Source organism: Saccostrea cucullata, unplaced genomic scaffold (assembly GCF_032062105.1).
Source record: "Saccostrea cucullata isolate Sc308-1 unplaced genomic scaffold, CSIRO_AGI_Scuc_v1 ctg671, whole genome shotgun sequence".
In the NCBI taxonomy this organism is placed as follows: domain Eukaryota; kingdom Metazoa; phylum Mollusca; class Bivalvia; order Ostreida; family Ostreidae; genus Saccostrea; species Saccostrea cuccullata.
This window is the reverse complement of record NW_026925346.1, coordinates 77,906-90,667: the sequence shown is the minus strand read 5'-3', so window position 1 is coordinate 90,667 and position 12,762 is coordinate 77,906. Positions and strand designations below refer to the sequence as shown.

The 12,762-nt window shown below is 32.3% G+C and overlaps 1 protein-coding gene across 1 annotated transcript; it reads right to left on the bottom strand.

Annotated features, from left to right (window-relative positions):
* Positions 1–337: 337 nt before the first annotated feature.
* On the bottom strand, positions 338–11,665 carry LOC134268640 (homeobox protein Nkx-6.2-like). Its single transcript, XM_062750895.1, has 3 exons — positions 10,975–11,665; positions 7,819–7,991; positions 338–689 (listed from the first exon to the last, which is right to left on the bottom strand). Exons 1-3 carry the CDS (start codon positions 11,423–11,425, stop codon positions 507–509), a joined length of 807 nt encoding a protein of 268 aa, XP_062606879.1. The 5' UTR covers positions 11,426–11,665; the 3' UTR covers positions 338–506.
* Between the last annotated feature and the right edge of the window lie 1,097 nt (positions 11,666–12,762).

Below are 12,762 nucleotides of genomic sequence, written 5' to 3'. Positions count from 1 at the left end.
AATAATTTAGTTGTACAATAATATGATGAGGAAATCAAGAAAGAAATATTTTAAAAACATATCATATTTGTACATAAACATAACTATTTTTTTTTGAATACACCTAAAAAAAAGCATCTAGCACCAATGTACGCGGTTGTTTTCAAATCTCTCTATCTAAGAATACGTTATACGTTTCTGACCTAGAGTTCTAAATCACCAATTTGTTCAACCATAGGTTTTCGTGTAATAATTATCACTAGAAAAAAGCACTATTTCCTGAATGAAATGAAAATATTAAAACCCTTGTAAAAAGAAACAAAAAAGAAATCTAACGTACGAAACATCGGTCCTCGTGCAACACACGGTTCTTCTCTATAGTGAAATATTGCCATATAATACCGTATGTCCACCTCACTCTGCGCAGCGTCCGACATTATTCTGTGAGCAGCCGATCGCTTTGTCGCCATTTTATTAGCACTATTTCCTATTGCAGACAAATGAGAGGAGATCCAATCTTTGAATTGCTACAAGCCTGCCTGTTCTAAGTATTCTGACATTTGGTCACGCAGTTTACTGCTGTCAGACGATTGGTCATCCTCTATATCGGAAGTTTCCAGGTCTTCGGCTTGTTCTTGCTTTTTCTTCGCTGATGCCATTTCCGCTGCATGTTTCTTTCTCCATTTTGTTCGTCTGTTTTGGAACCATACCTGTAATAAGTCAAGACACATTATTAATATGTACGGAAAAAAACTTGCAGAGAATGACGTCCTGAAGTATATGTAAAGCAAAATTGCTCACATAAAATATATGACACTCAAGGACTTCCGCGCCTCCAAACACCTGTGTTCTGTTATGACATAAATTCCCAATTACAGTTTAAAGCAAAAGTGATAAAATTTCAATATTATTTGCCACATTGAAAATTTGCAAATAAAATTTATTTGTGGAGTGTGCGTAATTGCGGGTACGCGGGTGGAAATGTCAAACATGGGGGAGTTTATTTCTGTGTCCATTCAGATCCAATGGAGTTTTATGCGAATAGTCGAGTGTTATGGGTACCCCCATTTTACAATGAGGTGCTAAATATCAAAGAAATACACCCATGATTTATTGTGCACATCTGTGCAAAACAGATAACGTTAATGCATATCTAGCACAATTGAATATTATTCAATGATTTATTTGTCAAATCAAATGTTTTACTTCAATTTAGTTACTTTGATAGAACAAAATTTACAATTTAACAAGATTTACTAGCAAACTCAATAAAGAATATATTTACAAAAGAATATTTCATTTGGAAAAAGCACACACTACATATCAAAAACATACCTTGAAATATACAAACTTTAAATTGAACAAATATATTCTCAAAGGGAATTTTACGAAGTATGAATGTTTACATTGACAATGTAAACTTGTGAAGAACATTCTCTAAGTACAAAGTTTTGATTTCGAGTTAATTGAAAAAGAATAAAACCGACAGAAACAGTTTTCTTAAGAAAATTGTCACTGAGTGGCTTCGTAAAATTGTATATCACATAATAAGACGGGTAATGACGGTGTTATGTGTGTTTGTGAAGCTGTTTGGGGCAAACTGCAATCTGCGCGGTATTTAGCCCCACCTCTTGCAAAGGAGACTGTGCGCCGAGGCCCAAGTGACTAATAGGTATCCAAGTATTGTTGATCTGTTCGGGGATTTTATTAATTTGTGATAAGATTAATTCTGCGGCTAAAACATTTTACTAGGTAATTATTCCCCACAACAAAAACCCGCTAAAGGTATTTCCGCCGTACGTCTGCCTTTTTTATTGGGAAGTTTTGTTTTGTACCAAACAAGTTGCGGGAACCAAAACAAGCATTAACGTGTATTGCCTGTATCATATATTGTCAGACACTCTACTCTTGCTCCTGGACGAATCAGTATGTCAGTTCATCCGAGGTTAACCACATTAAGGGGGTTCTTTTTAAGTTGGGATTTTCAGCTAGAGTAGGATGTAATTATTCAGAGATATATTATATATGGTCCCCTAATTCTATATTTGAATTCAAATTACACGTAACTCTTTAATAGTATTTTGATACAAATAGTTAAAATTGACTTCTTTAGTTTTCACTAATATCAAATACTAGTAAAATACTCCGACAACTACATTGCGTAGCGTATTTGTGTTTCCAAAGTGATTTTTTTAATTCGATATTTTTTTAATTAACAAAAGAAGTATAAATAATTTTTGAAATCAAATTAAAAATAATAATAATGATAATTGTAAAAAGACTATTCACTCATTTCTTTGAAAAGGTTACTTCGAGACATTAATCTTATAGAGAATGATTTCAAGTTTTTCAACAACAAAATTTTAATAGAGGGTTTACATTATTTTATTAACAGAAAAAGAACAATCTTTAAATTATTATTTTTTAGGGGATGAAATTTGTAAGGTAATTAATTAAGATGTACAAATCTTATTTACTGATATAAAAAAATGTTATATACCACCCAAAACAAGACAAAGTTCTACATGTCTCCTCTCATTAAAAGGAGAGACAACTGTTTTTGTAGAAATTATAGTAATTTATTGTAAAGGAAAAGAAAAAAATCTCAATGAAAGTAATTTTAAGCAAGAGATGTCCGTAAAAAATGAAGTATTGGAGATTCCGTATGTTCTACAATAATATGACTTTGGACATACTCTTGACATTCAAAGTTAATCGTTTTTCATCAAATCCCAAATATTGAAAAAAATATCTGAAGGCTAATATATATCCTAATTTTTCCTTTTAAAAAAAATATTTATAAATTTTTATCTTGTACTTAAAGATAAATCATAAAAAAAAGAATTTTCTAGTTACTGTTATTTTGTTTTATTTTATGACTTCAAAATGAATGTTACTTTAATGCATACATAAAATAATTATAAGGATTTTTTACATTTAAAAGAAATAATTCTCTTAATTAAACATTATTTAGTATTTTTTTTTTTTCAGTTTGCAAAAAATAAATGTTTTCCCATTTTTCTAAACTTTTATTTATATAGCTTGATATTAAATTAAAAGTGTCTTTTTTCCATTCGATAAATTTTCTATATAATAATCCATGCCTTCTTTTCATTTATATTTAGAATTAAATATTATACACAAAATATCAGAACTGAATTGTGAAGCAATGTGCCACAGTCCGAATTGATTAAGGTACGGATTAATTTAACACCTAAACAGATTTTTGACATAATTAATTGAATGAATGTTGCTTTTTTCCCATTCGGGAATTTTTCCCCACTCATATATATAGGGACGTTAACATATACCGGTGAAGGGCTTATTAAGAGTATTCGGCACTCAGACAGTGAGAGATCTTTAACCTGCGAACGCCTACCCTGACATGGGGCCTATAATTTTTTGGTATCATCCGAATATCAGCAATTTTCACTCAAGGTGCCGAGAGCTTGGCGAAGAGAACAGCATCGTCGGAAACCCACGGGTGACCTCGTCTTTACTTATCACCCACGGGTGATAAGTAAAGACGAGATCACCCGTGGGTTTCCGACGATGAGAGAACAGTTGCTACCAAAGGCACCTGACGTTACTTATTTTTCTTTTAATAAAAAAAAATATACCCTTACCTGGTTTATTATAAGGTAAGGGTATATTTTTTTTATTAAAAGAAAAATAAGTAACATCCGGTGCCTGTGGTTGCTACCTACATGTATTTTTATCGAGCTAGGTCAGTCGCGGCAGTGATTCGATCACAGGACTTCTGGTCACGGAGCGAGCGCTCTAACGAGTGAGCTTCCAAGGCGGCTCTGATCAATTGAAGAACTTGGAACGATTTACTTTTATTCAATTCTTTTAATCAATGCAATTATCTAAACATTGCTCTTTTAGTATGTGAAGCTTACACACCATTTTCATGAAAGCACCTTATGTGCTACTTGTTTGTTAATATCGTTTGAAATTCATCGGCAGCACCAATCAAATGCAAAAAAGCACGGTAGCCATTTTTTCTTTTCTTTCTTTTTAAATAAACAAAATATTTGCTTATTGCAACTAATATCAGTTTTAGAAATAACGTATGATATTTTCTTTTCACTCATGTTTTATATTCATTGTGAACATTTTCAGACGAAACTGATAATTAAATATTCTTTCGCGGACGAAGTCCACTGACATTTTGGTTGTCTGAAACTCCAACTTCCGGTCAGATGCCTGAATCTTGAAGTTTTACAACATGAACTTTGTCCTTTTTCAAGTTTTGGTGAACTTTGATCTCATGAATACCATATTAAATAAAATTTCATTTCTATATCTTGCAACAGTTTTGATTCATTGATCTTTCTCTTTATATTTCTTAATCAGTTACATGCAGCATTTTTTTTTTTTGTTTTGTGTGTCTATTTTTCTTTCTGCATTTTTGTTGTGTTAATTTTATTTTATTTTATCTAAAAAAGGGCCATCAATTACAAATATCATTCAATCAATTCCGAAATTTGAATTCTGAATTTTAAAATGTGAAATACATGAGTGTATTGTTATGAATGATTTTTTTCTGTATACTAAGCAATTCCTGTCCCAGAGTGGCCGCATTAAACACAGTATATTTTCAAAATTTTGCCAGTCTAATTCTCTGTTTTGCTGAAGGACATCAAGTTAGGTCCTTATCTCTTCCGGTAGCGATAATTCCGTGTATTCTCAATTAAATTCCAACATCCATGATATCCACATAAAGACGAAATTGAAAGTAGGTAAAATAACTTTCCAGATAAACTGGATTAATTTGTTAAATTGAAATCACTTTATTGAAGAATTGAGATAACAAAGAGGACACGGGTATATTGATAAACCCTGATTCCGCTGAACAAAGGCCTCGGGGAGCGACAAGCCCCCCTTGATAACGTCTTTATAGAACTTCAAAGTTCCCTGGTGTAATATGAGAGTCAGGGGTACTTTGACAGGATTACGGGAGGCGGTCAAGCAATGTCGTTGCATCGATGGTCGCCATTGTCTTGGTGAAAAGTTTATAAAATGGAATTAATTTCCAAGAACATTCATTCCCAGTTAGACCAATGATATACAAAGGCTGACGTTGATATAAAGAATTAATTTAGACAAATTACACAACTTTTGATGGGATAGGATTTGGGGTTTCAGATCGTTGTCCGTAAGTCCATTTGGACTTATTCCTGTGTGATTTCGTAAATGAAATCCTTCCTACACTTTATGTTCTGTTTAAGACCAAAGGTAAGTGTGGTTAGTAAGTGGTTTGAACAAAGTTCCCTAAAAGAACAAACTTTCATCATTTATTGTAAGATTAGATCATTATTAAATACCAAATTCTAAGCAACAAAGAACTTTTTTATTAGACTGGATAATGAATGCTATTTTTACTCATTTTCAGACTGTAAAAGGTATAGACTCTGAAGTATTAGAAGACAATATTGCAACATATAAGATCGAATAAATAAATTTACAAAAAGGACTGGTTTTCATTTTGAAACTTATAATAAAAGGCTGTTGGATTCTTACTTTTTGAATATTTTCTAAAATCATTTTGATTTAAGATTACTATACGAGAAATCATTAGGTTAACATGTACTGATTTCGTTGAAAAAAAAGTCAATAAAAATAAATAAAATTTAATTCTATTTTTCGATGCATTATTTATCGATACATAGTCATTCCATCCGACAGATGATTTTGACCAGTTTTGTTCGTAATTCTCACTGTTTAACAATCAACATACAAATCTTATCTCTCAGCAATTTTTGACCACCGCATAAAATCATGTTTGCACGTGGCTATTTCACATCATAACACAACAGTAATTCATCATCAATATCCGATTTACAAAGAGGGAAACGGTAAACAGAATCTGGACCGACCAGCACATCAATGGCCAGCCTCCCTGTGAAGTCTCCATCCTATATACCGCGGAATAGGGTCAGCGTAATTTATTACAAATACGAGATTTTAATAATCAGAAATGTTTAAAAATCTGGACGGTATCAAAACACAAATGTACTCACGGAATTTATCAATAGAGAATCTTTACTTAGAAACTGTATCAAATTTAAATGTGCATCACATTTGTTAATAATTTATCGCCCGCTATACAAGACTAACGATGGGTGATTTTTTGCCGATGGTTTCCAAATGGTGTACAGCCCCTCAGAGAGTTGTCGGACCTTCCTTCCTGTCGGAAATACCGGGACATTAGGTAGTTAACTGACAACAATGATGGCCGTGTAGGAACCGAGATGGTGTAATCGAACACACCGTCTAGCAGCAGGAGCCGTCCGTCTAATGACTGCAGTGACAGATTTGTGACGGCTATTAACTTCCCTAGTGTCAATATTACACATCTTACAGATAATACTTACAATCGAATTAATTAAAGGCATTGTTAAGAAACCACTAAACTCTAGCAATAAAATTTATTTTACTATTCAACAGAATTTACTTCGTATTTTTGTTAATGAACCGACTCAAGTTTAATAGAGTTTGAGCGTCGAAAATCTGAAAATTACGTTTTCCCTCCTTGAGAGATTTTAACATGCCATTCAATATTTAGATAATTACCAGCCAATAAAATATTTCTAAAATTGAAGCGGAAAAAATCAAAGAAAATTATAAGTAGAACAAATTCAAGTAATAGTTTTTATAAAGAATTAAGAAGAAAATAAAGAAAATTTTATAATGTCAATACTTTTGCTATCGTAATATATATTTCTTTTTAATTTTGCTTTGGGGCTTATTATCCGAAAATTCATACTTCTCGTAAGAACAAAGCTCCTTCTTTTGATTTTTTTGGTGTAAATTCATTTCTTTTATTCTCTCATTTGATTCTAAAATCAACAGGAAGAGGCTTGTTCGGACCACCCTCGGATTCTTCCCTGCCAGAAATCAAATTAGTATCACCTCGACAATGGGCTCCTTGTTAGCGCCCGGGGAGGGATGATTGCATTAGATAGGGGGATACTTTACGTACTGTCCCCCAAGGTTGTTTAGAATAATGAGCCGGAGCATTGATTACTTTGATAAAGCATCTGGACATTTCACGAAACAGCTAGGGGTCCGGGGATTGCACAGAATCGTGACCATTCCTCCATATTTCCAGAGAACCCAAGAAATTTACAAGAGGAAATTAATGCCGAATTCGTCATTGATTCTTTTACCGCAAAAATGAAATGAAGTGATTTGACTTGCTAAATTGTTCGATGATTTAAAGGCTTATGGTTAGATTGTGTTTTTATGTCAAATAATCGACGAACAGGAATTTTGTGTAATCTCTAAAGTCTTGTATCAAGTACGCTTTCTTCCAATAATGTTTCGTCCAAATTTCATTGACTTAATAGGTATTTTGTTGGCTTAATTTCGGGCTCATTGGCAATCAATGCAAAATCTAATATCAGTTGGTCTCGCAGGTGTGCAATCCTTAATTTCAATAGGAATGATGTTTTATGGGAGTTGCAGTTAGTCCAGGTATCAATACCAATAAATCTAATTCTTCGTTTTGGTTTCTCCTTTGGCTGTGAAGTAACCAAATGATTGATATTTGAAAAAGTAGCCCAAATTCTGAAGATTTTCTCTCACAGGTGTTTTCGCTTTTTTGATATTTTTATCATTTTTTGAATCAACTGTGGAATATAAACATGAATTTTAAGACACTAAAATCTTTTCTTTCTTTAGATGTCTGTAAGACCTTTTTCTTTGCTTCGGCCAAAGACAAAGGAGGAAGGCTTGCTTTTACACATCATTATGTCCTTCGAAACTAGGCTTACTTTAACACATCATTATGTCCTTCGAAACTGACATTTTTTTTATCATAGCGGAGTTTACCTTGACCTGGCTCTCCGACATTCCCAGGGCGTAGGCCAGACGTGCTCTCTCGGGGCCTGCTAAGTATTTGGTCTGTTCAAATGTTTTTTCCAGAGCAAAAATCTGTTGTCCAGAGAAAGTTGGCCGTGTGTGTTTCTTTTTCCCGTCTTTGTCCACCACAATGTTTCCCGTACCTGACCAACGGATAAATCAATTATTTTCATTACAATAGAGTAAATTTACTTAGCTTTATACACATACAACTAATATAACAGGGATTTTTTAATCTTCAAAATACAAGTTAAAGGAATATAAACTAAGATAATCTAAACTGGTAAGTTTTACATATACTGTTAGCAAGAAATATTTACCAAAAAATTTTAAAAATTGATTTTTTTTTGTAATGAACTAATTTTAAAGAAAACAGGCAAATTGTTGGAACAGATTATAGTTCTTTACTTAAAATAGTTTGAGATTGAATAGAGGGAAATTTAGTCCAAACAAATATTTTAGTACCTCCACAAAATGTTTCATGAATATATTTGCTATCATTTTATAAAACAACAAACCTTGTTTTAAATATTCCTTTGATTTATATGCTAATTCTCTTATTAAATTGTTTAATTAAGCTTTGCATCTATACCAAGAAGAACCGTTAAAAATATATCAAATAAATGTCTCTTATTACAAATGGAAATATTCATCACAGTTACAATCTAAATTTTGTTTAATGAATAAAAATTTCACATTGACAATTACATATGTCAAAGTGAACTGAAGTAGCATCTTAACTTAAAACCGTGTGTATGAAATCGATGCATATCCGCCAAGAAGGGAAATTGACACGGTATGGAATTTGATATTTGACAGACATATGAAGACATAATTCTAAATCGATTTCAACAAATCCCAAATAATAATCCGAAGATTTTTAAAAGAACTTGTTTATCATTTCAGACCCCGTTTTGAGGACATATTAGGTCTTATAGAGATTTAACAAAATATCTATTGCAATGACTTGGATGACCCACTCTATCGAAGCTGATAACGAAGTCTTCAAGTAATTGAGGAAAAATTCTCCAAACTATCCTTTAAAGAAGACGAAAATAAAATGATGATATTGTGTTTCTTTTTCCTTCAGGTACATATTTTTAAAATGGATTATAGGTCTTTTTTTCTTTTTGTTTCTCATTTTCAATTTTATATTAGCCTATGTCAACAAATTTTATTTTGTCAATCTTTTTTTTTTTGACATATTTTTTCTTTTGGTCTTATTTAGGTAAAAACACATTTTCCTCAGTGGCACAATGTTAGGTTTGTATTTTGTGATCACGTGACAGTAGTACATCCTTCGGTGTTATGCTGTTCCACAAGTTATCAAACCAAGCTCCGATAAGTTAATAAACGCCCGATATTATCAGTATGAAATGGATTTGCTACTATGTAATTAGATATTATCACCTATAAGAAACGGCTTGTTCGGGGTTTGGGACATTTTAAAACAATTTTATCTGACCAAATCTGCTATATTGAATGACCCAATGTTTGTTATCGAATCAAGGAATATTGAATTTTAGTGATTGAGAATTGTTTGGATTTACCACGTGTGTATAGATATAGGTATCAATGAAGACCCCGTCATTTTCTGTACATAGCTTGCTAATAATGTAGAGTAATAAAGTACAGAAACCTGTTATTTTGTGAATTTTTTGTCTTTTCAGAATAATTTCTTTCTTTTTTCTTTTTTTCCCAGGGAGAGTGATTTGACTAGAGAATTTTTGATTATCAGTATTTTTTTTTCATTGTACCAATTATACGAATTTTAGTTGATGTTTATGTCTATCTAAATTTTATAATTTTTAAAAGATAATCTATTTCATATAGACTCAGTCTGTGCAAATTTTTTAGAAGTAAAATTAAATATAAATCAAGGACTAGTTTCCTTCACACTATTCTGGGAAACATCCATTTATTGACTATGTGTTTTGATATTTTTTGATATTTGTTGTATTCTCTCCAAGTTTTGATTTTTTTTTAAATCTAAGAAAACATTGGACGAGGTTGTTTACTTTGCCATAGTTTAGAGCAATAAAATCAGTTCGTGGGCGCATCTTTTTTACAATAAACAAAAAGAACAAATTTATCGTCTTTTTACCCAAAATAAATAAATATTCAAACGCTCTTTTTAATAACCGTGTTCAGTTTAACTGAACCTTAAATTTTTAAAAATAAAATTTGATAAAAAAAATATTTATTTAAAAAAAAAACGTACAATCATTTTCGTTATATTAATGTAATTAATGGGAAGGAAGTTTTTGTTATGTTCTGTATTTAATCTTAAAAAATCCATGAATTTTTAACATCATAAATTAACCATTTACTTTTGGTTTGAGATATCAAATCTTTATATTTAATATCTTATTCATATTTAATTATTTACTTATCATATGCCCTAATAAACGAAAAAAGAATAAATTTGGAATTAATTTTCTCACCATATTCTTGTATATTTCTATCATCATTTTAACGTTTATTTATTTTTAAATATTTCATTTCATTATTTGAATTCCTAACTTTAACTACGTGATACCCTTCTTTAATTGAATCTGATAATTGAATCTGATATTATCCTTAATGAACTCATTTTATCCTGCCAACGAGAAAGAAGAAAACATTAAATGTTTCTGAAGACTTCATTGTGTCTGTTTGCTCCTCTCTAGACGAAACACCGAGGACGACTTTAATCTATTGTTTGCCTGAAAACCGTTTAAAGTCAATACACAAAATGACTGTGGATCTGATTTGACCAGGCTGTTTTTCACTCACAATCCTCTTAATGTGGACTAAACAACATCATACACCGATAGAAGGTAACCGCAGACACTCAGGCCTATGTAACAATAGGCACCGTTTTCTTTCAATTTGAAACATCTTCTTTGAACCAGTTTTAGGACAATGTGATCTAAAATATTTTGTCCATTGAAACCAAAGGGTCATTTTAATTGAAATTAAGATCTTGAATTGAATTCAATATCTGTTTACCCATTTATCTTCCATCATTTTGATTCTAGGTATCAAAGATAACCCAAAACCTCCTTCAAAACATTTTTACCCTTAAGATATTAAAATTTTAGTCAGAAATGAATTTTGACGTAAATCAATGATAATTTTCCTTACTATTGGGTCTCCAGCTTTGACCGTTGAGAAGTCCTGGCCAGTAAATGGGTGGTCGGCCCGGAAGTTCCGCTAACTTGGGCATTCTGCACTGCGAATTTAAGTACATTCCAGCAGCATTTAACCTGGAAAGTCCAAGAGCATGAATCTGAGGTCGACTCAGAATATCCTGAATTCCATGAGGGGTAGAATTGGCGGAGAAATTCTTCAAAGACTGCTGATACTGAGCTGACGTCAAGAAATTGGCTGCTGCTGATGACGTCACAGGGGCTTTCATTTCTGTCATATTATGAAGGGCTGCTAAAGGGGGAGAACTGAGCACAAATGCCGGTTGTCGTCCGCTAGAGTCCATATTAACATTCATGTTCAATAGTGATGCCATGGACATGGAGTTGGGGCTGGCATTTTGGTGAAACCCCGAGGTCCCGTTGTCATTTGAGCAATAGTCCAGCATTCTTGTTGTATGTCTACGTTAGATAGTTTATCTACTTAATTAAAGCACATTTTTACCAAGCTGTCTTCCAGTCCATGATAAAGAATTCGTTACATAATATATGTCCAGACTGAAAAAAAACCCCTGAAGATACCGGCATCAACCTCTCCTTAGATATGTCTGTAAGTTTGTCTTTGCACTGCTTCGGTTTCCGATCGAAATTACGCCTGTCTTATTTTCCGTAAGTTTTTATTTGAATATAGTAGAGTGCAACCATATCAGTTGACCATTTACACTCTTTACAAACCGCGTGTAGATTTTGTAGAGTGAAAACTTGCTCCCCTAATCAATCAAATATTACTCTCTGAGATATCAATGCCCAATTGTTGGCAAGACCAACCTCCTAGATAGAAGACGCGCTCTGATTGGCTGGCTCATATGATACATTATCAAAGCGACGTTGATTTTCGAAACAAGTTAATTTTGTTTTTTTCCAAGACTTTTTAGATTTTTCACTTTTTTGAGAAATGAAAGAACAATATTTATAATTAAATAAAACCATTTTAAAAAGTATGAGGAAAGAAACAATTAAAAAATGTTCTACATGTATATAAAGAGATTTATTTACATAAAAGAAAACGCGTTAAAGTAAAACCAAAATGATCAAACATAATAAATAAATAAATAAAATTTTGAAATATAAATTAAAAATGCAGCAGTTGTAAATTAGCATGGGCAAAATTATCCAGAGAACAATAACATTTATTAACTTTCAATAGAAAAATATTTCAGAAGAAAAAAAAATCCCTTTGACATTTTTAAAATTAAAAATTTCATCAATCTTGGAGTCTGGGTTTGAGGGCGGCTTTTCCATATTCATAAAAAGACTCAATGCAGTGTTTAACGTGTACACATGAAAGGTTGACGCCCCTTCCTATAAAGTTGTCAACTCAATGATTATTGATGGCCAAATAATTTTTAGAATACATATAACATATCACTAGCAATTAAAATCCAAGGCATTTCTATATCTTGGCAGCGTGTTTCCCGGGAAACGCAGTAACTCCGAGTTTTAGCTTTCTGACTCCATTGGCCTAATACGGTTTGGGGGGACATTTTCTTTAGTCCCCCTATCAAGGAGTTCTAAAATGTGGTTCGATCCATTGTGTTCGAAGAAGAAACTTTAAAGATAAATGAGAACTCCATGCCATTAAATTAATCCCCTCTTATAAATCTATTGTATGGGTCTTGAAGGAAATTCTTATTGCAGTAACCATACAAAATATAGAGATCTTCTCATAAATTCATGAAGTGTCATTCCCGTTTGGGAAATCGTATGGACACAATTTAACGACATC

What these genes read in the sequence shown, in the direction of transcription:
- LOC134268640 (XM_062750895.1), bottom strand. Translation starts at nt 11,425, where the DNA reads ATGCTGGACTATTGCTCAAATGACAACGGGACCTCGGGGTTTCACCAA. An exon ending in TCAAAGCTGGAGACCCAATA is followed by an intron (nt 7,992 to 10,974) that starts GTAAGGAAAATT and finishes TCCGTTGGTCAG; the next exon opens with GTACGGGAAACATTGTGGTG. An exon ending in TGTCGGAGAGCCAGGTCAAG is followed by an intron (nt 690 to 7,818) that starts GTAAACTCCGCT and finishes GACTTATTACAG; the next exon opens with GTATGGTTCCAAAACAGACG.